Below are 26714 nucleotides of genomic sequence, written 5' to 3'. Positions count from 1 at the left end.
TGAGCCTATTGTCCCTGTGCCTCCTTCGCCTGACACTCTCTGGGAAGGGCTGCTGCATGGCTCAGAGTGACGGCAAATGCATGGTTCCTTCAGCCATGAACCCAATTCACCTAAGGCCAGCATCCTTCTGTCTCCCTCCTTCGGCAGATACTGACAAACACCACAGTAAATTCTGGATGCTGCCCTGAGTACCAGGTACAGAGACTGAACCCCAGACCTCATGGAGTTGAATATTCTGGCCTCACATCAGGACCTGGAAGGGCTGCTGACAGCAGCTGCCCAGAAGGTCTCTTGGTGAACCTTCAAAAAGACCTCTCTGGTAAGGTATCTTGAAGCAAATGTCAAAGTAGAGTGAAAACCCAAATTTCAGACAGAGGTGAGATGTGAAATTACGGGCAGGGGCTGGGGATACTCCAAACTGAGTCATGAACCGTTTGCCCCACCGTAACGCTCACTCTGGCTCCTGAGCCTTAAGCCATCAGGGGCCAGCAGCTCTGCATATCATATTTGAATCCAGGTTCACAGCTGCTGGATGCCTTTGGCATTTGTCAAGCCACCAGCTAAAGAGTAAGCAGGCGGGCAGCCAGTTCCCTTGGATTTAATAAGTTCAAAGGCTGTCCAAGAACCTCTGCTTCACCCAAGTCTCCTGTGGACAGTTTTGGTGACCCACGTCCATACTCTCCAATCAACTCTGGGAAGCTGCATGCATCCACTGCCTCTCTCCCCACTTTTCTACTTTAGAACCATTCCTAAATCTAGAGAACCCAGTTAATGCCTCAAAAGTGTAGCAGGTCATTTTTCCAAAACTGGCTCCAACAGTCTCTTTAACTCCACCTGGTGTTTTGTTTTGTTTTGTTTCGTTTTTGAGACAGGATTTTTCTGTGGAACAGCCCTAGCTGTCCTAGAACTTGCTTTGTAGACTAGGCTGGCCTCAAACGCTCAGAGATCCACCTACCTCTGCCTCCCAAGTGTTGGGACTAAAGGCACATGCCACCACTAGTAAAAGGAGTCATGTTCCTGTCCCTAGAGGCATGGAAGCTTGTCATTGTGGTGGATGTGAGGATGTGAGGTGGCCATCAAAGACACTGAAACCTCCATTAGGTTCTCTCAGACCCATCTAGCATCCAGCGGCTGTGCCGTGAAGGAGCCTACCACCCGGCCACATGGGAAGGCAACCCAAGAATCTCTACTCACCAATCCAATGAACAGGCACAAGGGTGAACCATCAGGTGGACTCTAGCCCCTTGTGGTCTATCTTGCAAACCTTTTTAACACACACACACACACACACACACACACACACACACACACACACACCACCCTATCTATTCCTAATCCACCAAAGCAGGAACCTAATAACATGGCAGTGAGGTTGTTCTACATCTAATAGGGGGTGGGTTCTTCCCCAATCATAGAGCAGGGAACAGAAGTAAAGGACAAAGGCTACAGCCTTTGGATAGACTTCAGTCTTCCATTCTCCAGGTGGACAGTTCTAGGATGTACCTGGAAGTTTCTAAGAGGTCCTGGAGGGTCCCAAGGTGGCCCAGAGCAGCCGTCTAAATCCCACTCCCCTCACTGAATGCCTCCTTTCCTGTCTCATGTGTCCCGCTCTTTCCCACTCTCCAAATGTCTACACACAGGTAGGTCCTTGTTTGTGGCTCTGCTTCCTAAAGAAGCCAGCTAAGACTGGTTCCTGGTTACATTGCAAGGTAAAAGATTTGGCTTCCACCTCCATTTCACAGATAAGGAGAGTGACACACAGGAAATGACAGCATGGTTCACAGCCACACAGACAGCAGGGGCAGGGGTGGAATGAGGAGCCAGGCTCCTGGCTTGACTCGGCTGAGGAAGCGCAAATGAAGGCAGGCAGACAAGATGAGTCGTGCCAGCGTGGAGATGCTGAGACTGTCTGTGGTTTCTTATGTAGTGCCTGGCTTTGTGGGCAGCACCCAAGGAAAGGTCAGTAACAGAGCTATGAACCAGCAGACCCTGTGTCCCAGAAGCCCATGGCTCCCCAGCTGCATGCCAGGAGGGTTCCCACTCCCCCATCATCTGACTTAGCAACCACCCTCTCTGCAGCATCCACTGTTGGTAAATTTAGAATTGACAATTTAAAATGGCATCAAAAGCTTCAGGGATGAAGATGTTCTTTCAACACATTTCTAGAAAGTCTGTTTATAAAGTACCCAGTGATTGACATATCTATCGTTCTAAGTACTTTAATCTGTCAGAAATTATTCCTATCCACAAAGGAGGATATAAAGACAGCCGGAGAGCAAGGACTTGCCCCAGGTTGTGTAGCCTGCACTTGGCAAAGCAGGCAGAGGCCACTAAGGGTAAAGCGGTGGAAAGGGCACACAGGACATGATGGTATGGTAAATACGACATGGAAAATGGTCGCGGCACTTACTACTTCACACAAACACAGAACACTGAACAGGGAGGAGGCACGGGACTCAAGCACAAGTTGCCTGCATGGTGTCATGTGGGTTCAGGGTAAGACAGGTTATGTAGATCAAGTTTCTTGGATAGCAAGATGGCATAAAGGGTAAGCCAAGCCCAAGCTCCCGAGTTTGATCCAGGACCACCCAGGAGAAGGAGAGAACCAGCTTCCGAAAGTTATCCTCTGATTGCCACACACATGCCGTGACATTCCAGAGCGGCCCCACCCGAACACAGCATAAATGAAGAAAACTGTAATTTTTTTAAATGTTTAAAAATAGAGAAGCTCCCCAGATCTGTCGGTTTGCAGCCTAACAAATTCAATATGTCCACTCTACAGGGAAGAAGCTGAGGACCAGGGGGGACAGACCTTGTCCACTGATGGGTGGGGAACAGAACCAGGACTGTCCCCTCTGCATTACAGATGCACAGTGGAATGGAGACCCAGACCAGGGAAGGTACAGGTGGGGAAGGAAGCAGGGCCAGGAGTGGGTGGGCCTTCTTCCAGAGCTTCCTGGTTGGGGTTTCTCTGGGACAGGGGCTGCTTCTGAAGGGAAGCTCTAAACATGCTGCCAGGAAGTGCGGTTCCCCCTAGTGGGGAAGCTGTTACTCCACTGAGACTTGGACCATCCCATTTTTGACCTTCCATTGGGTGCTCTCTAGATGAGAGAATTCCCAGGAGGATGGGCGGACTGTGTTGCTTTCTTGCTGCAGGTCTCTCTTGCCATCCCTCTCCTTTGGCTGCTCTTAGCATCAGGTTAGTTCAGTGAGAGGCTGAGGTGGGGACCTGGGAAGGGGTGGGGCCCGGAGTAGGGGTGGGGCTGGAGTAAGGGTGGGGCCCAGATGATGCATTAAAGTCAGTGAACCACAGTGAGGCTTCTCTACTTTCCAGCCTTGCCTGCCTACCCCATCCTATCTATGAATACTCAGAGCGTTCATGTCATTGTTACCCAGCATTTTCTCTAAAACCGCTGGACAACCCATGACAAATTTTCCTCGGGGTTGTCCTTGGAGGCTCAGACCAGGTAGGAGCTCTGGGTCAGATCTGTACCTTTCGCTCTGGATCTGCAGCATCTAGGCTAGCATCCTAAGTACAGGAGGCACCCAGCCTAATCCTCAAACTAATCTCCCTGATGGCTCCAGTTGTCCTACCACCTCAGAGGCAGCTCTGCTCGGGCAGGGTCCAGGAACTGGCAAGTGAGACCATTGGTCCTGCCCACTCCCATCTTATTTTCAAGACTAAGTGCTCCCTTTTTAGAACCAAGACACCATTCTAACAGTGCTCAGGAGATCGTCCTGGCCACGAGCATGGGCCCACAAAGAGCTGGATGTCACAGTCAGGTCATGGTGGTGTGCCTTCACTTAATCTGGAAACCACCCTTTCTGGTTACTTCCCAGCTGAAGCTTTTATGTAGGCAATAGGTAGAAATCCTTCAGGGGTCTTCCCTGTGGTAAGACCGGGTCCCCCACACCCAGTTTGACCTTCAGTCTGCATAGGATCCTCTGGTCTCATGAACTTCTGAGGCTCTCGTAGGAACCTTATCTTCCCCAGATGACAGGCGTGTGAAGCTACTCCAGTCTACACACTAGAGGTACCACAGTAACAATAAAAATAAGGACAACCACCCCATTGGTTCAACAGGCAAAAAAAAAAAAAAAAAAAAAAAACCCCACAAGCCTCCTATTTACCTTCCGACTTAGAAATGAGAAAACCAAGACTGGCAGAGATCTCCATGACGAGAGGGAATGGGGAACTGGCCTAGACCTGGCGGGTCACTGTACCCACAGGAAGCACTCTGGTCTCCTGAGTATCCTCAAGGCTTCTCTTGTCTCCTATCCTTTATCTTTGCTCACTGGCAAGTGAGACAGGTGGGGCAGTGGCCAAAGGAAAGCACTACTCCCGGGCTCCTGGCCACCACCCCGGAGCAGCCTCAAGGTAATCTAAATCCAGCACCACCCGGGACTGGGAATTGCACCGTCCAGTTCCTGACTTTGAATGAGCTTGGATCCTTCCCGAAGGGACACTTAAGGAATCTTTTCTAGGGTGCTTCGTCATTCCCTTCTACCCCTCACCACACATCCCCGATGAACCAAGAGGGTTGGTAGCTGGAACTGTAGAGCTGGGGCGGGTTTGGCTAACAAGGCCGGTGTGCCCGGTGCTGTTCTAGGGCGCAGCTTCCTGGTGGAATTAAGAGCACCTGCTGACTTCCATCTCAGTTGGGTGTTGAGGGGATTGCGGGAAAGGATGGAGCAATTTAAGTCGTGAGGTGAGCGTTCTCCCTAGGCAACTCTTCCTTCTGCCTCCCGTGAAGCTTTTCTGTCTGTCTTCTAATCTCTTTCCAAGAGTAACTACAGACCTTGGGAAACTTCGCGGGAAACTTCCAACTGCTGTGAACTCCAAAGAAATCAGCTACTCCGTCGGAGCTGGGAGCGCGATGCCTAGCCAGGCTCGACTCCTGCTGTGTCTGGAGGTAGCGGGTGCCGAGTGGCTGACAGGCAACCAGAACCCACCGTGCCCCACACAGCCTTTCACTCTGGGACCACTCCTGCAGCAGCCACCCGATGTGTCCTGCTAAGCGGGACCAGGTTCCCTGTGGACATTGTCCTCCCTCTCCCGGGAACCCGGGCATCTCCCAGGAGCAGTGGTCCGCCTTGCCCACCGTTCATTTGCATTTCAAAGGAAAACTTCTGCCCGACAGCAGTGGTACCTACCCGCTTTGCAGGGGTCGTGGTAATGCAGCTGTTGCTCCGTGCCCTCCTCATCTTCCAAAGCCCAGGAGTCCAAGGCGACATCCGAGTTGACCCCAAGCACCCCAGTACCGCAGGGGAGCAGCATCAGCAGTGGCAGCAGCAATAGCACCAGGGTGCCAAGCGCAGTCGCCTGGGGCATAATGGTAAGGGTCTGTGGGACCCGAGGGACTTAACGTGTACTAAAAGCTCAGATCCAGCGAAACACCATGCACAGGGTCGGATGTGATGGTCCCTGCTTGGCTGCCAGGCACCGGTGGGGTACGGAGCAAGACCAGTAAGGCGTTCCCGACCTAGAAAGCCGCTGCTCAACACGACTTGCCCAGTGGCCGAGGCTGCGGTGGCTGCGACTGTGTTGGTGGCGGCGGTAGTAGGAACAGTGGCCGCTCCGCCCCTCTCTACCATGGCTGGACCACACGCCCTCTCCAAGGGCCCCGGACAGCCAATCACTTAGGCGCCCTAGGCGAGGCTCCTCCTCTCCCCTGCACCTCCGTAACTTCGGAGGAACCCAAGCAAAGCGAAGATGCTGATGGACAGGCAAGTGCTGGAGCCCCTGGGACGCACCTACCTGGTCGAATGTACCCTTGTACTGACACAGTACAGTACTGCTCCTCAAGACCAAGCTGGGTTCATGCCTTATCTTATTCTACAAATTTATTTCACAACTCCTGGATACACGCATGGCGGGACACAGGGGGGATCAGCAGCCTAGTGTGAGCTGTCCAGTCCACCTCGCTGCCAACTGCGGGCTTTTGGACAATGGCTTCTCTGCAAGGCGAAATAGAATTCTCTCTACTCTCTCAACAGCCCCGTCCCGCCTGCACAGGTGCATGCTGCAGCACCCACCAAACCCAAAGTTGTTGCTGGTGACATAAGGAAGATGTGGAAGATGTTACTTTGGATGATACTTCAGTAAAACAGTCCCAGTGCCGGGTGCTTTTGGTAGTCAAAGACCCACAAACGAACATCCCTATTATTTAAAGTTACAGACATACCAATCAAATAATAAAATAATAAAATAAAAATGAGCGATTCTTTAAATCTGGTTATTTTTCTGTCAGTAAAAAACACGTGCACAAACTATTTAGGGGGATAATCAGACACTATTTGAAACTCACTTCTGTGATGTACCTTCAATGTAAAAATTGTCAGAACTGATCCATGTTGACATCCACTATTACTGCAAGGATTTTCAAAGATCCTTTTATACAAGTAAATTGCCCTATTCAAGCAACATAGCACATCGACATGCCGTGCAGATTTGTAAGTGCATCACATACAGATTTATGTATTTATGTATTTATGTATGTATGTATGTATGTATGTATATCTTAACTGCAAGGAGAGAGACTGAGTTTCTTTGGGGGGTTTGTTACCACGTGGCTTCATACCTGCTAAATGACATAGCAGTTAACAGGTCCAAATCTGGGCTCCAAATTTCTCCCATTATGATCTGCCGTCACATCCATTAAGTAGAATAACAATTCAAGCCAGAAAAGGTAGCAGTTAGCAACCCGAAAGATGCTACATGGAGTATTTTATTTTGTCCTGGTTCTCAACAAAGAAAAGCAGGGCTGACACTGCCTAAAGCTGTCATCAAATGAGATCACAAAAGTTACAGCCAGGTCATCAAATGAGATCACAGCCAGGTTAAGAAAGATGTTAGGACCTGGCAGGTTAGAGCAGGGGACTTGAGGGGAACAGCTGGCACCAAATGGCAAGAAAGGCCAAGTGGTCACTAAAACAGACCATAGGTGTAGGAGGCTGAATGGCATTTCTGCCTGACTGCTGGAAGGAGTCAAACCCAACGCCATGGTTTGCTATATGCACCCCAGTGAAGGTCGCCACCTGTCAGCAGACAAGTCCACAAAGTCGACATCTAAAGGGCTAACAAACTTCTGTGACACTTCCAGGCTTCCAGATGGCCCTATGAAAACAGCCAGTTGGCTTCCTCATTAAGAGAGAATTTGGAAAACAGACATTAGAGGCTGGTCTTTGGCAAGCACAGAAGTTGGAGCTTTTACTGCCTTTCATTACCACCTGGTGGGTTAGCTGCCATCTCTTCATCAATAAATACCTTTTAGCCAAATATTTTGAAGACCCGTGATCCTAGTGCACAGGTTAGTCAGCACTGTAAGGTCAGATGGGAACAACTGAAGAGGAATGTTGCCACGATTCTCATCACTCTACAGCTCTTAATTACACATGGTAGTTTACTTCATAGCAAGTTAATTTGGAATTATTTTTTCTTCCTTTTTTTTTTTTTTTTTTTTGAGACAGGGTCTCTCTCTATATATATATCAGGGTTTCCGAGGCCAGCCCAGAAACTCACTATATAGACTGGGCTAGCCTTAAATGCACAGAGATCTTTCTGCCTCTGCCTCTCAAGTGCTGGGATTAAAGACATCCGTCATCACACTCAATTTTCTCTTTTTCTTTTGAGACAGGCTATTGCTATTTAACCCAAGGTGGCCTCAAACTTGTGGTAATCCTCCTGTGTCAGTTTCTAAGTGATGGATAGGCCTGTACCATCTTGTTCTGCTCAAATAAACTTAAAAGCATATTTAAAAATCTGAATCCAGTGTTGGAGAGATGGTCCATCAGTTAAGAGCACTGGTTGGTTTTAAAGAGGACTTTGATTTAATGCCCTGTCCCTATGTGGTGGCTCACTGTCATCTGTAACTCCAGTCTCTTTCAGCTTCTTCCAGGCACTTAAGTGGTGCGCAGGCATGCATGCAGGCACAACACTTGTACATGCAAATAAAAATCTAAATCTTATAGGAAAAGTGGAGGTCAATTTAGAACAGGTGTTATAACCTAGAACTGCTCAACTCAGTTCTACTTTCCATGTTTACATCATTTCAGTACCTGTGGTCTAGAGGAAAGCCTCTATGTAGTCTTTTTTCCTCCTGTCCTGCCCAGCTTGTCACATCTACACCCCTTCTTCCAAATGCATCAAATTATTTTACAGCTGCTCAAACCCCTTCAGCTCTAATTCCAGCCTCCTTTACTCATTTCCATCTTTACCTTCAGCATAGGCAGTGAACCTCAGAACAACACAGGTACTCTTCTGGCTCATCCCTTCCTTTACACCATTGGGGTGATGTACTGAGTTCTTTGAAGCTAAATGACTCTTACGATTGTCATGTCTTTAAAACTACCTTATTCAAGGTGGCATCCTAGGCCACCTTCAAATCTTTCTATACCCATCATACAGCCTGAATTCTTACCACCTCCCAAGTTCTACTCCTGTTGCCTTCAAAATCTACAATCACCCTAACAGGGTCTTGCCTCTTCCTAATTTCATGTCTCTTCTTAGAACAATTGGATGGCCACAGATCTGCATCCTTGTGCCAGCATCTATTACAGTCACATCAAAGGTGCTTAAACTTTTCAGATCTTCCCTACTGAAGCTAACTTCAGTTGACCTAATGTAACTGGAGACTGTGTTTTGGCTTCCTAGCCATCCAGACCTGAATAATCACACAAAAACTATATTACAACACTGGTCAATGTCTCAGGCATATTCCTAGCCAGCTCTTACAGCTTATATTAACCCATTTCTATTAAGCTGCATATTGTAATGAGGCTGTGGCTTACCATTAAGATTCTGGCCATCTTTCTCCTTCAGCAGTTACATGGCATCTCCCTGATTCTGCCTTCTTTCCTTGCATTCAGATTAGTTTCCCAGCCTACCTATATTCTATCCTGCCATAGGCCAAAGAAGCTTCTTTATTAACCAATGGTAATAAAACATACTCACAGCATACAGAGGAGAATCCCACATCACCTAACTAAACTAACCCCCAACTTGAATCACCTGCATCTCTGTAGGTTCTCCTCTCTAAACCTCATGATTAGCCCTGTAGTGATAATGACTTAGACTGAATCATTTTAAGTTAACAAAAACCAGCCAGTTAAAATGTTCCTGCAAGTCTTTTTCTTAAACTTGAAAGCCCTATTCACATTTAGCAAACTGTGAAAATCATTTAAAACAAGTATTTAATTTATAAACCCCATCTGACTGAATATAGGCCTGTTCGTTATAAATCATGCTGAGTAGTTCACTTTACTCCGAGGTCAAGAAGTAGTGTATGTAACAATAGGCTTCCTTCTATGGCGTAGAATCTATATCTGGTTTTCCAACCAGACAAAGAGTTCAGGCAAGAAAATACAAAAGTCAGTCAAATCCGCACTAACCAAACTATATGGCAACAGGAATTCCCATGTATAGGTGTTGAGCAAGGGAACTGTTTAAAGAACCAAAGAGGTGAATAAGGGTCTTAAAACTAGTTAAAAGTGGTGAGGAAGCCAAAAAGCACGAAGAGGACTCGAGAAATTAACCAGACTTTACCAACGCATAGCCATCAGTCCCCTCTTCTTAGGTATGTCGCTGCTCTGCAGGCTGGAGAGGTGACATCTTCATTTTATAATGACAACAATGAGGACCACCAGGTACCAGCTTTGCAACTTCAAGATTCAGAGAGCCCCTTTAGCTGCCTCAGTGTCCTACCTACTGAGGGGACGCATGTAAATTTTCCAGGAAAAAGCAACACATTCTAGACAAAGCCAAGGCCTTGTCAATCACAGGACTGACAGGCATAAGGGAGAAAGAAGGGTGCTGAAAGAGGTTCAAAGCTTACCAACCAAGAACGGTAAAAAGATAAAACTGTTTTCAAAAGAAATCTTGTTCACTATACCATTCCTTCCACTTTCCAGTTTTATTTTGTTTTGTTTTGTCTTGAAAACACAAGTGGGGGCAGGTGTGGATGTTAGACCTCAAGCTTCTGGCCTGCCGACTACTTCCATGTTCTCTGTCTGCATTCTTGTAGAATGCCTGTGTTGTCCCGCAAAGTGTGTGGGCGGTTCAACATGAACTCATTCATTATCTGACCCCAGACAACTTCTGAACCGAGTTACCTAACTGTGGGATGAATTCTATGACTCATCTCTTGGCAGGCAGGCTGGAAACAAGTTATCTTAACCTTCAAACTTTGGTTCACCTGTTTCAGAATGGAAAGAAAGCAAGCATCCAAGGAAAGTACATTTAATTTTTTATTACTTTTAAAAAATCCAACTTCAGGTAAATTAACAGACTAGATTAGAACCTCAATTGTATCTGATACATTTATATACTGAATTTCTATTACTAAAAAGCCAGTTGGAATACGGCCTACACAAACCCAGAATGTATACAAAATGGAAGTGACACGGGCAATCACCATGTCTTCCCACCTGCTGATTGCCGTGCTCCGTGGGGATTTGAAGGCTCAAAGTGAACACAGAGGAGAAGCCCAAAGATGCTTTTATAGAAAACTCTGCTGTCCTTCAGACAACCCTTTTCCTCCTTACATTTAGCTCTTACTTACGGCACTCACAACATCCAGATAGCCTAAACTGACGAGGTGAGGCAAGTACAAACTGTGCCTTGCCTAGTCCACCAGAACTTCACTATTTTACAGCAACTGTGAAATAACTTCTTACTTTCGTACACTGCACACACACGGCTCCAGTAGGAACGTTAAATCAGGACACCTTCAGTATAGTCATAGGACTTTAAGTCATACACAGGGCCTGCAGGTGTGTGCCACCCTCCTGTTATACCCTTTCTGCAGAACTCATCTAGTCCTAAATACACTTTCAGACAATCCTCCTACAGTCCACTCCTCTGATCTCTTTAATGCCTTGACTGCTAAAATATCACCTCACTACAGATTTTACATGATAGAAAACACGAACATCTGTGCTCCTGTAAATCACTACTCCTAATGCATGTTCCAATAAAGTCAATAGAATGAAGTGACTAAGAAATGCTGAAATCTGAACTTAAAACCCAAATGGAACTGTAATGTACAGGTTTCTACATAAGGCCTTTGCCCCTAGAACTCCTAGAAGCCCTTCGGTACCATAGCCATTCCTGAACAAATTATACTAATACACTTTTCCCTTTTTACAATTGTAAAAATTCAGGAAATTTAAAAATAACATCTGCAAGACATTTGGCATAAAGTGATTAGTAAACATTTAGGAAACAAATGCTATATCAAAATGGGCACAATTTGTGGATAAACCCTTAAATCAAGTGGCTTTTGGAAGAACTGAAATTTGCAGCAATCACCTTTGGAAAAAGGGCCAGCCACCACCAGCGGGAAACATCCGAGCATACCAGCCATGAGGTCCAGATACCACAAGACAATGATTCTAAGGGCATGGGGTTTCTCTGCAAACCTATACAATACACTAGCACATTTGAGGTCCCTCCAATCAGGTCAGTTTCACTTTTTCAAAACTTACTCTTGTATTTGGAGACCAGTATAGTTAATGCAGTTAATTTTCAGGAATCATGCTTAAAAATACAAAGTATATTCTTAATTTTTGATAGTATTAAAATTATCAGCTGACAAACTAAGCAAATGTTAGTAAATTAAATATACAGTATTAATGGAGTACAAAAGCCCCACCTTCCAGTGAACTTAGATACTGTTTAGCGATTCTACTAACTGAGGTCTAGGGAGAACTAAGACACCTGTGACCTATATCTTTTTCAAGGCATACATTTACATCAAGCCTCTGTGATATTATAAAACAACCAATACAAGTCTTTTTGAAAAGGATCTTTCAAAATAATTTTTATTCATTTTAATGTTAATATATCTGGAAATTTATTTTTCGTTGTAGACTTCAAAGAACTCCAGAGCTCAACCTAGCAGAAAAAAATAGGTGCACCTGAAACAGCCGTGTTCTCTGAAGACCCTACACCTTACCTGCAAGATTATGAGAAACAAATATTTCATTAAGACAAACATTTGCTATCTAATTTATAATACTTCATTAGACAGATGAAGTGTTATTTCATTTTTAGAGATAGAGTGCCAGCAGCACAAGATAGCGCTGAACTCACTCTGTAGCTGAGGGTAACTCTGCCTGCTGAATGCTATGACTGAACGTATGTCCTATCATACCCAGTTTACACAGTGTGGGGGTCAAACCAGGGCTTTGTGTAAGCAAGGCAAGCACTCTAACTGAGCTACATCCAAACCTGTGGACTAAGTGTTCCTGTATTAAAAATACTTTACATGATATAAATAAACAGTGCCTTTCAGTTTAAGGTCCTAAGGGCAGGTGAGAAAGAGAAGATGTTGACAATTAGCCGTGACATTGCACCTGAGATTCTGACTTGAAGATGACTGACCACAGCTCTACTCACATGGCTTACAGCTCACTAAGGTCAAGAATCCAAATACCCTAAAGATGACAGATGCCTCAGGTTAAGATACAGAGCCCACTGATTTCTAAAAATATCTAATGTAACTGTGAACGCATGAGTTTTACATTCAAGTTTAAAGCAGATGATTTGAGTCTTTTGAAAAACACCGATATACAGTATAGTTTGGAGGTATCTGCAGAGCAAAGTACTGAATTAGAAACTCAATGGTTCTAGGAAAACTTCGCAATACGAGCAGATTCAGAAACATATGTGCAAATTAGAATAATTAGAGATTTCTGTAGCCTTCATCTGTTTACTCAATGAATGCGCTAACATTCTTAGCTTAGCCACTTATATTCCCTTCTATTCTACATGGTGCAGCAATCCAATGAATGTTTTTATTTGTACATCACAATTTTATATAAAGAGCTTTATCACTCACTTTGTAAGTATCCATAGGTTTCTGGACTTTGTTCTTTTTATTATTTATTTATTTGGAATGGTCTTACAGAGTAGCACACAACTCACAGGGTGGCTTACAACTCACTCTGCAGCCCAGTTCTCAAATTCATTGCAACCTCTGTCTTAGCTTCCCTGGTGCTGGGATTATAGAGAAACTAGCACACCTGGCTCTGTGTTTGGGGATTTTAAAGTGTGGGTCCTCTGCATTTGAAAAGTCTGCTTCGTAATGTATTTTTTTTTCTGAAAAAAAAAAAAAAACTGGCATTCTATAATAGTGCCTTTTGAGCATATACCTTCAAATTATAAACACATCTATTGTCACAAAACCATTTGGTCAGGAAATTTTATTTGAACATTCTAAAGCAATAATGCTTTAGATGTTACTTAAATGTCCCAGACAGGATTAACAAAATTAAATGTTTCTAAATTACAAATTTAGCTCAAGGAGAAGTTTCATAAAAGAAGAAGACAACCCCTCCCAAAAGAAGTGTGACACACACATTTTGAAGAAACCCCAACGATTCATGCAATGGTAGGCAAGATGTAAAAAGCCACCCAAACCCACACATTTCTACACCAATCATCATCCCAAAAGTCCTCCAGTCAATCTGTACATCCAAATGCATCCAGAAACCTACAGCTACACGACATTATTGTTATATACACTTATTGACCCACCCTTTTTTTTTTTTTAATAATTTCTTATGTAAAGCCTTCATTGAAACCCAAAAAAAGATGTAAGACTAACTTGGGGGAGGGAGGGAAAGATAATCACGTTAGACATTCAGTTAAAATGTAATTTATCTAAATCTCCAGATGTTTAATAAAACAAGTATCTTCTTCATTTAACACTTTGCTTGCTAACTGTACAGTAAATTGCATTATAGAGAGTACACCTCTATTTTCATACTGTATTTTCTTTGGATGGAATTGAGATATAACTGGTTAATTTTAAGATAAATAAATGAGGTTGATCCAACTAAGATTAAGATGACAGAAGATAACTCCCATGCAGAATTTAATAGTTTTTAATTTTGCTTAAAAAAAAAAGATGCAGTTGAATGGAGGGACGACCAAAAACAGGTCAAAAAGAACCCAGGTTCAATATATAAAAATGTCCCACAATAGATCAACAATGGCAGTAAAAATAAGAGAAAAAATAATCTTTCTGGAACATCATTTTTCAATAACATAGAAACACCAAGTGCCAAGAAGATTTCTACTCATGGAATCTTAGTATCCAAGTTTCCCTCTAGTTCTTTTGTTGAAACAAATGCTTTAAATAAACTATTTGTCCTCTTCACTGAAGAGAGCTGGTCTATTCCATCTTTAATGAGCTAGTTTAGGGAAGATTAGCCATGTACTGTAGTAATGCCTACTGCATAAAATCCAAGCATTTGCTGTGAACAGTTGGAGAAAGCAGTCAGTAAGAACCTAGGATCAATGGAAATAGATGTTACTTTAAGCCATCCATGAAAGAGACCCACAAGTACCCAGTGTTAAGCCCAAATCTCTTCTTGCGCTTATTTTTCTTTTCTGTGCAAGTTCCACCCTCATGAAAGAGAAACTGATCCGAAGTTCCAGGTTGTCTCAGGTGTCTAGTCAATTTTCACATTAGTATAGATTTTTCGAACAAAGGCACTTGTTCCCATGTAACCGATTGCTCCTGCAAAAATAAAATAACATTTTCTGAAACAAATACAGTGAGATCAGGGTTTGCCATTTACAAATATTAATGTTCTCTGTTCTAGAGAGTTTCATCCCTTTTTTAGGGTAATGTCTTTATATTCTCTCTGAATCTCTTAAATGCTATCATTTGTTTTGCAAAGCATCTGTTATAGCCATACCTAACCTATTATTTAGAATCAAATCACAATTATTACTTGCATGGTCAGTAACTGTGGAATTAAAATATAACTCATGAAAGAAAGATCGACTTGATTATGACAAGTTCAGCCCCTTAAAGCAATACTTTTTTTTTTTCGGACACAGTCTTGTTATGTAGCCCAGGCTTTTCTTGAATTCTGGAACCTTCTGCCTCAGCCTCCTGGGTGCTAGTATCAGAAGTGTGAATGAACATTCATGGCACTATCCAGATGTTTCCAAAAACTTACAGAGCCGTAAGACGTAATGAGGGAGGCTTTTGGGGATTGAGAGAAGCACAACCCAGTGGTGTTGCAACTCTAGAAAGAGATCCTTTCTGGTGCCTCCTTTTTATATTTAAGTTATAAAAGCCATATAGGTTGGCAGATTGGACCGAGAGATAGGTAAGTGGGTCGGAAGTTTCAAACAATAAACCTCAAGTGGGGCTCAAAATTTCAGAAAGCAGAGCATGCTGTTAATGAAATATTTACCTTCTGTGTCTAAGAGCACCTAGCACAAGCAAGTTACCCAATCATTATTTGCTGAATAAACTGAATGAATGAATAAAAATAGTCTTCTTAGACTGGGACTTTTTTTAAAATATGAAAAAACAAAAGAAAAAAACAAACCTCGGTGTCTTTTAGAATAGCTAGTCAGTGACCATTCTTCACTGGATTTATTCCTTAAAACTTAAATTACATCTCCTATGAGTTCATAGTACACACGTACACACACACACACACACAGTCACTTTTCTAACAGTACTAGAAATTGAACCCAAAGGTTTTTACATGTTAGACAAGCACTCTGAGCTACACCTCCAACCATGAACCAATTTCTCACCAAATTGGTCTATTTTAAGGTAACAAAATAGATAAGGAAAAGAAGACTCTTTTTATAAACAAATCTCTGCTAATAATCAGGAGTAAGCGTTACAAGATTATAACAACCAATGAATTACTTTAAGTAGGCAGTAACTATCAAAGGCTTTTAACTTCGCACAACACATCACATATCTCCCAATAAAAACCTACAGCCACCTGTTGATTCTTAGATAAGCATTGAGTACAACAGGTTACTGTTGCTTGAACTACTATTTTACAGAAGGTAGGGAGGAGTGGAGAGGTGCATGGCAAAACACCCCAGGGATACAATTAGCCAAATCCACCATGGAAAAACTAAACAGATATGCTGCGCTCATTGCCAGTAACCTGGGCTGCCTTCTAGACACAGGTATCTTCAGCAACATCCCCAAAAATATCTAGGCAGAAATCATTCAGGCACCACCTTACACCTGCCGACATTATAATCTTTTCCAATAAACATGCTTTAAAAATGCTAATTCTCAACTGCATGTGATATCACATACACTGGTAACCCCAGCTACTCAAAAGGTTGAGGCAGGAGAATCACTTGAGTCTAGAAGTTTAAACCAGGACTAGGCTAAGCAACACAGAAAGACAGTATCAAACAGGGCAATTCCCAACATGAATGAGAAACTAACCATGGTAATTCTGTGCTCTGTGGTATCATTAGAACAGCTACAAAAACAGAAGTTAATCAAGCAATACATGAGATTTTAAGGCAGAGTCAAAAGGACTGAAGGCAAACTTCTGGATTCATTTGGTGCTCCTGATAAAGCAGCAGAACAGAACAGATGCCTATCTGATGATGGAAGCCAGAGAACATCTGTGGCGTCAGTTCTCTGACCCAGCTTTCTGCGGCCAGGGCTCTTACCCACTGAACCACCCTGTCAGCCCAGAATTTCTTAATTTCTAAGTCCAGTGTTTTCCCGAGTCTGAGGTGCTCAAAATTGATGCGGTAGAATTGTCTGTATTCTGTCAATCATATTTTAATAAAATGCTGATTGGCCAGGCAGGCAGTATACGCAGGAAAGCCAGACAGGAAGTAGGGGTGGAGCAAAGAGACTGGGAGTATTTTGGGAAAACAGGAAGCTCCCCCAGTAACTCCTGCGCAGACCACTGAAGAGGCAGCATGTAACCTGCCCATCTGAGAAAGGTACGGAGCCATGTGGCTAATGTAGATAAGGATAATAGGGTAACATAAGTTATAAAAATTAACAAGAAGCCTGACCTAATGGGCCAATCAGTTTATAACCTTATGGAGTCCTGTGTGTGATTTTTCTTTGGGGCATGACGGCTGTGGGGTACTGGGCGGGACAGAGACCCCAACAAGCCGGCCCTCATGTTACACAAAATTTTTCTTGTCATGTTCCAAGAATTTAAAAACTTACCACACATTATCCCCAAGGCTGTGCTAAATACCGCCATATATCCAAAGTAAAATGATGTTTGAAATAAGCCATACATCCTGCAATACAATAAAATAACATTAAATACATACATTTACTTTCAACCTGTGGCTTACACTTCATTATTTAAAGGGCAAGTGCAGTTTCCTAGATGACACACGAGAGAAAACCTCCACTTACTTTGTTTTGAAAAAATAGTAGTAAAAGGAATACATGTAAACATAGATTGCAGTTGATGCGGCGGAGAGAAAACTTGTCCATTGCCTGGAAAAACAAAATGAAAAAAGATTGTCTTTGAAATGAATGGCACTCAAAATTTTAAGGCAAAGAATTTTACAAAAAAAAATCCTTTAAAATTCTAATGTACTTAAAAACAAATCCTTGTACCTGATGCTTAAATATTATTGACAAAGAGCCTAGGAATTAGAAACTTCAGTGTCTGGTCATATCTGTGAGTGACTTCAGACAAACCACTTCCCCTTTCAGACCCCACAACAAAGATGCTTCCTCACGAACTCAGCATCAAGCACTTTGCAGAAATATTTCAAATAGCTAAAAAAATTTGGACTGATACCATATTCCTATAAAATTTTCATTATATTTACAATTCTACTATCTTTTCTATTCATTCATTTTATTTTTTGAGTTAGAGTATCAATCTATAGCCAAGTGCCTCTCCAGTGATAGGGTTACAAGTGTGTACCACCATTCCCAGCTCCTCTATTATCTTAAACAACACAATTTCTATTAAATCCTTTCCTCAGCTTAACAGGCTGCAAAGGTAAACTTAGGATAATAGGATCCTCTCTGGGTGTGGTGGCACATAACTTTAATCCCAGTACTTGGAAGGCAGAGGTGGGTGGATATCTATAAGTTTGAGGACAACCTAGCTTGTATATTAAGTTCTAGAATAGCCAGAGCTACATAAGAGATCTTTTGTTTCAAAAGACCAAAGAAAAAAAAGAGGTATTAGGGTCCTGAGGTCCCACCCGAAAGCACTTACCACCTATAGTCCTCTGCATTTAGCAGGAAGTATGTGCACACGATGGTCACACAGACGGTCACAATGCACAGGATGAGCAGCACCAGCATCATGAAGCCATAAACATAGTAGATCTTATATGCCCAGAAAGAAGTGAAGATGAAGTACCTGAGAAGGACAACGAGGGCGGCCTTGAAGCTTACTCTGTCCATGCCCTTAACATTTGCTATCATCCTTTCTATTTTCCTACAGTTTCTCTTAACTCTCATTTATTAAATTCTCAAAATATTTTTGTGATATTTCTAAAGCACAAATTATTCTGGAGGCATTTACCTCCGAGCAAAATGACTACATTAGAAGCCTAAACAAGTTAAAATGACGAAAACGAGAACAGCTGCAATCTACATTCATAAATTAAAGTCATTTCCTTCATTCTTCCATTTTTAAGAGGAAACATTACTTAAGTAATACTTTTCATGTTTTAGAAAACATTCTGTTAAAAAGAAAAATAAGTGATACAATTAAGAGTATACAGAATTAGAGAAGACGACAAAGCAGTAAGCCGAAGTCTAAAGCAGACTGACACTGTCTTCAGGACAGTGAGAGAAAGAGAAAGAGTAGGAATATTTTTCATTAAAAAAACAAAAACAACAAAAAAAAAACTCTTGAAAGCCATTCATTACTCAAATCATCCTTAACTCAGAACAGGGTCTTTTACTTCTTTTTTTTTTTTTTAAAAAAATCTCTGTTTTGTAATCCATTTATTCAAACACATGCCCACACGTTAACAGCTACTTACAGATCCCTTGCCACATATTATGGGGTGACATAGAAGTTTGGAGGGAAGACGGAAAAGAGGAAATGATACAACTATATTAAATCTTAGTAAGCGAACAGTAAAGACCAGCACAGTGAGGAAACAGCACTACTCTCTAGGAGATGGCTGTCTGTAAGGCAACCCTGATCCCTCAGCTGTGCACTATACCCAGCAAATGAGAGGAGTGATTCCCCAGGTACAACTGGGTGAGGAACTGAAAAAGGAGTGAAAACAGGACAAGGACAAGGACATGGGTGGGGTAGGGAGCAGGAGAAAGACTTGTGACAGAAAATATCAGGAGCAGAAGACTGGTTCCACGTAAAGAAATCCAGTAAGTTACATAGACAAAGAAAAAACTCTGGGGACCACAGAGACTGCTCAGCATTTAAAAGCACCAGTTGCTTTTGCAGAAGACCTGACTTGGATTTCCAGCACCTACATGGTCGCTCACAACCTTGTAACTCTGACACCCTCTTCTGGCCTCCAAAGGCACCAGGCATGCACACGGTAAACACATAATGAATATAGGCAAGAATTCATTCACATAAATCTAAAAACAAAACAAAAAGCGCTCAAAATGTTCAGCATGGCTAGAACTTCAACAAAAGGGTAGGAGCTAAGAGAATGAACAGGATCAGCTCATTCTATGAACACCCAGCTGGTCACATCGTGAAGGTAGTAGCATTTCATCGCATTGAGATTCAAAGTCCTTAGCAAAAGAAAAGTGACCGAAGCAGACTGAAGGGTTAAACCATAGAAATAAAATAAACCTAGACAGGTTAAAAATGCCATGCTAGGAAGACAGGATGTGAGAAAACCAAAAAAAGCAGAGAAGTCTAGTGGAAGAGACTAAGGCTAAGGGAAGCAGGGCAAGTATGACCTCTAGAACCAGCAGTAAGCAGTCAAGTCAGAGTGAGGATTATCAGCTGTATGTACAGAGTTCCTGAACTGGCTTTATTAAACAAGTCAGGATGACCTGCTCCAGTCTCCTTCTAGGTACCCACCAATGATTGCACTATACTCACAGCTGATAGGCAACAGAAGACAACTACCTATTTATATAGTTATATGTATAAGTTGTGCTGGTTATGCTGTCAACTTGATACAGCTAGAATAATTTGGGGAGAGGAACCTCAACTGAGAAAATACCTCCATCATATTGGCTTGTAGACAAGTCAGTGGAGCATTTTCCTGTATAATGAATGGCTGATTTGAGAAGGCCCAGACCACTGCAGGCAGTGCCACCCCTGGGCAGGTGGTGTTTGGTTATACAGGAGAGCAGGCTGAGCAAGCCATGCAAGCAAGCCAGTAAGCAGGTTTTCTCTATGGTCTCTGCATCAGTTCTTGCCTCCAGGTTCCTGCCTTGACTTCCCTTCACAATGTACTGTGATTTAGAATCTCTAATTCTGTAAGTTAAATAAAATTGTCCATTAAAAAGTTCGCAACCTCAGTATTTCATTAAAGTAGTGCAAAACTGACTGCAGAGAGACCGTTTTGTCTGCTGATTCTATACCATACTAGCATGATCTAATCCACATTCTTGTTATAACTAAATCCTTCAAAACATGAAAACATTGCCAAAACTTACATTTCAATAAAGATTGAACCAAAAGGTAAAATTCCTCCCAGGCAAACAATAACTGCAGGCTCCATAAACCTGGAAAATATTAGAATTAATAGTGTACTGCTACTGTGGTTTCATTATATATATAAATCTCAATATAAAAAGGTGATGTTTAATACTTTAACAATCATCCCAGTGGATAAAGACAAACCAATAAAAAGAAAAACCCAAATCCAAAGAGGCATAAAAATGTGAGTGAGATTTCAAATTAGTCATCATTTGTAGTCAATATTCTTTCCAGCATTAAAGCCTGAGGGAAGTATCTGAGGAACACAAATTGTTGCTACTGCAGAATAAGAAACACATTAAGTATTTATTCCTAGTTTATCAATTTTCAATAACCTCTGAGAACTCAAAGTAGGCATTTACTTACAGAAATTTAAAGGGGAAAGGGAGAAAGGAAAACAAAGTTGAGACCCCTATCTGAAACGGTTTCAGGACTGACCTTGACCTTTGCCCACTTTCTTCTTGGCTCTCTCACTCTTTTCCAACAAATTCAACAATTAAGGTATTGACAGTTTTGCTTTACAATGGGGCAAAAAAAAGACTAAGAAAAAAATTTAAACTTTCTCCCTTCTCCTAGCCAACATTCACTGAGTAAAAATCATCAGTCTCTATCTGGAATGCTGTCTCATGTTCTCCTTCCAGCAAGCACGGGCAGTTCTCAAAGTCTTCCCTTTGGATCCAGGAAGATGTGACTTTCCCCCATCCTCCTACTGACTCCTGAACATCCCTCCACTGCATGAGGGAGGGAGGGAGGGAGAGAAGGAGATATAGCACTCAGATTTCAGTTATCACATGATTAAAAAACAGTACGAGAATGGAGCCCCACATCTGCCTCCCTGCACCTAAAAGAAACTGATCTCTGATATGCCAGGCAGGCAGGAGTTGTTCACACCTCTCCTCACTAACCCTACTTCCCAAAGATCTTCTGTGCTTTCTGACTAGGCTTTTCTTTTTACCTTTCTCTCTCCAGTAAGAAGCTAAACATGAGTAATTAATGGGCCCTATAATCTAATACTGATTTAGGAGAAAAGCAGTTTAAAAAGTGGACTGAAAACTCTTCAGTCCAAGTTTCTTATAGGCACCAATTTAAGAAAGAAAAGCACACAGTTACTAAAACTGGAACATTACTCTCCCCTAAATGAAAGCTCTTAGACTGGGGGCCATGTAACTGAATGTGTGGGTTGTGAACAATTCAACAAGAATAAAAGGTTTCTGAACATACAATGACCAAAAATTAATTCAAAATCAAACACATATGAACACAGTGTTTCTGACAGTGCTCGCCATGTTACACTGCAGGATTTCACTGAAGCCTTGGTCCTGAACACTTGCCTGTGTATGCCTTGATGCCATGCAACACCGAACAACACTATCTGACACAGCTCAGATTCGAGCCTACTGTGTTATAAACGGCAATGTTTATTATCCCTACAAAGTCTGCTGCTTATAGAAACATCATGGTTTGATTATGGAAAATAAAGACTTTTAATATTTTTCCTATTATTACTTCTTGGCAAATAAGTTATCAAATTAGTACATTTTTGGATTATCTTGTGTTCAAGTATTTAAATACAACTAGTCTTAATCTTAATTCATTTCTCAATTGGTGGACTTAATATGAAAATAAATGGGTCAATATTTAGAATAAAATATCTGATAGGAAAAATAAATTATCAACAAGTAGTTGGCAGATTTTTCTATCTAACCAGAGGGTTTCAGATTTTGCTGGTGATATGGTCTCTGTGTAACTACTGCTCTGTCAACTCTGATGCTGGAGAGTAAAAGAAGCCCTAAGTAGTATGTGAAATCTGAGTATGGCTGTGTTCCAATAAAACTTTATTTACAAAAACAGGCAGCAACAACTGTGGTGACACACAGCCTTTAATTCCAGTACTTAGTCTACAGAGTGAATTCCAGGATGGCCAGGGGTACACAATGAAACCCTGTCTAAAAAAAACCAACCAACCAACCAAACAAACAAACAAAAAAACCCTACAACAACAGACAGTAGTCACATTTTCCCTGCAGTCTTAAAAGACTTCTGAAGCTTTACTTTCCTCCTGCCTCTACACACTACTGTATTTATCAAAGTTTTGACATGTGAATGGCACCAATATTCAGAAAGCAAAATAAAGGCATGTCTTACTATATTCTTTACAATGTGGACTAATGAGAAAATTAAAAAGAACAAATTCTTAAATTTAAAAGTGTTTTGCATAAACACAAGCGGTTTCTAAAGTTGTATGTACAAAGCAACCTTAAAAATGTATGCACTATGACAACAACCAAATAAGCTTTAGCATTCTCTTTACCATTTTTTCTCCGGGATAGGACGAGGCACAGCATTGACACGACAAGGGAAGTTGGGCTGACCTGACAGATTTCGGCCAAGTATTGTACCAACAAGATTTAGAGGAAGAATGACAAAAAAACAGATGCAACAAACGGCCACCTGTAAATTAAATAAAAATGTGTGTGGTTACTCAGAGAACAAAAACACTAAAAACAAGTAAGAGAGACACCTGAAAATTCAAACACACCAATCACGGAGAAAAGGTTAAGTTCTGAGGGCTAAACTGATACAAGGAATGTAATACTGGAAACAGGAAAAAAATGTTCACAACAAATCACACAAAAGTTGAACTCTTCCCTCTGCACCTTTAGCTCCCACTATCCCTAGCCTTCCACACTGCCCCCAATAAAGTACGTTTGGATCTCCTTTCCTGTCAGTTGGCATGTTTTTAATGTATCTACCCCTTATCTTTTATTATTATAACCAAATTACTTGGTTTTAGTTTATTGAGCATTCCAACCAATGGCTCCTTTATCCAGGTACTGCCAGCTCACAGCAGACGCTCTAGGAGCGCTAAAGGCAAGCAGAGCCCTGCCAACAGAGGGTGCTATGCGCAAATAAAAGATCTCAAATTTATTACAGGATTTCTAAAAGACAACATACCAAGGAAAGCTTACTGCTGCTTAGTTTGGCAAAAGACTCCCTAAATAGGACAGTTATAAGGACAAACTGGAAAAGGGAAAAAAGGGATGACCTGCATGAACCCACGTGGATTCACGGAGAGAACACATTTCTTCCTATAAGCTGTCCTCTGAGTTTCACCTGCACCTTGGCACAAGCATGTCCCTCTCCCTACCATATGCACACCCCTGTACACACACACACACACACACACACACACACACACACACACACACACACACGGAGCTGGGTGTGGTGGTTCACATCTTTAATCCTAGCACTTGGAAAGCAGAGGATTTTTATGAGTTCAAGGCCAGTCTGGTCTTCATGAGAGTACCAGAACAGCCAAGGCTGTGTAAAGAGACTCTTGTCTTGGGGGTGGGGGAAGAATAAAATATAACAGAAGCACAAAAGATATCCATTAAAGATGCATATGCAAATAAGCAATCCTCCCCCTACAAAGCCGTCCATGTGACTGACAAGTCAACTAGAGAAATGAAAGGTAGGACCACGGCACCCTGACTAGATGGGCTAAAGTTAGGAAGAGCGACTACATCAAGTGCTGGCACAGGTATAAAACAACTGGAATTCTTTCTTTTTAAATTTTATGTGTATGGGTGTTTTGCCTACATGAATGTTTATACACAACTTGAAGAAACTCATTTTGACAGAAAGGGAGAAAGAAATACAAACAACAAACCCAATGAATAAAACCCCATCCTCACCACTAATAACACAAGCCAAACAGAAGAAATACTATATTTCTTCTGTTTTGGACCAATTACTATACATTGGGAGTTTAATGCTACAAAAAATTAATTATTCTCCCAATTTCTATTTAGTTCCTTTGAAAACTAACTAAGGTGATAGTTATAAAAACACCATGAACTACAAAACATGCTGCCCCCATCACAAGGAAATCTCTTTAGATCTCAAACATCCATCAGATGAGATCCCCTTAGATAACACCTTCAACACTCCACAGTGGTCAGACTGACATTGTCTCTCACATCTCAAGTGCAGTAGGTGCAGCTGCATTATAACATCCCAATGCTCCGAGCCCTCATCAAAATGGCTCTGACCACATTTCTTTATCTTGTCCAATAGGATGCAGTGTCTACTTATGCTGTTGTGTTCTTCTAGTTTTCTAAAACCTACTCAAATTGGGAAATGATGGTTTTCTAGCCGTTTCGCATAAATGAATTCACACTAGCTCCTAATGCTAACTGTTTTCATCCTTTAAAAAAATTAACCAATTCTAAAATCTTGTGTCATCAATATAAATCCACCCCATTCTGCAAAGTGAAATCTACTTTCTTCCTTTTCCCCTAAGAAAGGAGATTTGGGTACAGTTTCACAAATATCTTTCTTGCCCATATGGTATCTCTGCTCTGTAAGAAAACATGCACATGAATGAGCTGACAGGACAGAAGGAACTGGGAACTCCCACATGATCAATTACATCATCCTTCTCATCAAGAATGCACCCTTTCAATTTTCTTGTGTACAAGTTATTTGATGAAAAAGAATGGAACCATTCGTTGGTTCCAACTCTGATCCATGTCCTAAGGCTTTCTTTTAAAGTATTTTTATAAAATGCATTTGTTTACCATTATTTATTCAAGTCAACTCAGTTAAAGGAGGATTTTTGTTTTGTTTTATTTTGTTTGATTTGCTTTTTTTCTGAGACAGAATTTTTCTGTGTAACAGTCCTGGTTGTCCTGGAACTTGCTTTGTAGACCAGGCCTGCCTCTGCCACTCAAATGCTATTAGGAGATGTGGCTTTATTTTAGGTAGGTGTGGTCTTGTTGGAGGAAGTGTCACTGCAGGGACAGACTTTGAAGTCTCTTTAGCTCAAGCTTCGCTCAGTATGATACTCAGTCTACTTCCTGTTGCCTGCAAATCAACATGAAGCAGCGTCTTCCCCAGTACCATGTCTGCCTGCATGCTGCCATGCAGCCATGTCCCACTGTGATGGTAATGGACTGAGCCTCTAAACTGTAAGCAAGCCACCCCAATTAAATGTTTTCCTTTTATAAGTGTTGCCATGGTCATGGTGTCTCTTTACAACAGAAACCCTAACTAAGACATCCATCAATATAGAAAAAAAAATTACCAAAACACTGTGGGAAACAGAGGCAGGGCCTACTGGAAGAAGTGGGTCACTGGGACGTCCTTTGGTGCTATCTCCCTAGTTGCTCTGTTACTACTTCCTGGCTGCCATAAAGCAAGCATCCCTGTTCTGGTGTGGGAGAATTGTCTGTATTCTGTCAATCATATTTTAATAAAACGCTGATTGGCCAGGCAGGCAGTATAGGTGGGAAAGCCAGACAGGAAGTGGGGTGGAGCAAAGAGACTGGGAGTCTTCTGGGATGCAGGAAGCTCTGGCCACTCCTGCGCAGACCACCGAAGAGGCAGCATGTAACTTGCCCAGCTGAGAAAGGTACAGAGCCATGTAAGGCTAACATAGATTAGAATAATGGGTTAAGATAAATTATAAGAGCTAATAAGTAGCTTGACCTAATGGGCCAATCAGTTTATAACCTTATGGAGTTCTGTGTGATTGATTTTCTTTGGTGTTTGCCGACTTGTTGGGGTGCCGGGCAGAACAGATACCCCAACAAGCCGGCCCTCATGTTACACTGTTCCATGACAACCTTTCACCATAAAGCTCTGCCTCACCACAGGTCTAGATATAGTATAGCTAGCTGACCATGGAAGGCTCTGAAGTCACCAACAAAATGAAATTCTTCCTCCCTTCAGTTGTGTTTCTAAATAACTATGATGGTTATTTTTAATTATCTACTTGAGACAATCTAAAATCACCTGAGAAGAAAGTCTCAATGAGGGATTATCTAGATTAGGTTGGCCTGTGGGCATATCTATAGCGGATTGTCTTGATTTTACTGCTTAAGATGAGAAGATTCACCCACCACAGGTGAAACAAACAATTCCTTAGACAGAAAATTCTTTTTGTTTGTTTGATTTTTCCAGAAAGGGGTTCTGTGTAACAGCCTTGGCTGTCCTGGAACTCACTTTGTAGACCAGGCTGGCCTCAAACTCAAGAGATCCACCTGTCACTGCCTCCTGAGTACTGGGATTAAAGCATGCCTGGTGGCAGAGAATTCTTAACTGTACTAAATGTAGGAAAGAAAGCTAGCTCTAGCATACATGCATTAATTAGCTGCTCTCTGCTTTTGACCTTGGATATAACATGACAAGCAATTTGAAGCTCCTACCTCCTTGGCTTCCCCCACAATGATGGACTGTCACCCGGAACATAAGCCACATAAACCTTTTCTCTTCATTGCTTTTGT

At 42.1% G+C, this 26714-nt stretch overlaps 2 protein-coding genes across 2 annotated transcripts in view; both read right to left on the bottom strand.

Moving 5' to 3' along the window:
* Positions 1–5475, bottom strand: part of Tll2 (tolloid like 2) — a 109799-nt gene extending 104324 nt beyond the window's left edge. The window contains exon 1 of the mRNA XM_048452863.3: positions 5155–5475. Coding sequence (XP_048308820.2) covers positions 5155–5332 — 178 coding nt within the window. The 5' untranslated portion in view covers positions 5333–5475. The remainder of the gene's footprint in view (positions 1–5154) is intronic.
* Positions 5476–13188: 7713 nt separating this feature from the next.
* The window catches only part of Tm9sf3 (transmembrane 9 superfamily member 3), a 51433-nt gene continuing 37907 nt past the window's right edge, over positions 13189–26714 (bottom strand). The window contains exons 10-15 of the mRNA XM_085693924.2: positions 22736–22875; positions 20382–20450; positions 17998–18144; positions 17175–17258; positions 16977–17053; positions 13189–14525 (exon numbers count right to left, since the gene is read on the bottom strand). Of these exons, the coding sequence (XP_085550050.1) occupies positions 14458–14525; positions 16977–17053; positions 17175–17258; positions 17998–18144; positions 20382–20450; positions 22736–22875 (585 nt within the window). The 3' untranslated portion in view covers positions 13189–14457. The remainder of the gene's footprint in view (positions 14526–16976; positions 17054–17174; positions 17259–17997; positions 18145–20381; positions 20451–22735; positions 22876–26714) is intronic.

Source organism: Myodes glareolus, chromosome 7, assembly GCF_982192425.1.
Source record: "Myodes glareolus chromosome 7, mMyoGla1.1, whole genome shotgun sequence".
In the NCBI taxonomy this organism is placed as follows: Eukaryota; Metazoa; Chordata; class Mammalia; order Rodentia; family Cricetidae; genus Myodes; species Myodes glareolus.
This window is presented reverse-complemented; position numbering and strand designations above follow the sequence as displayed.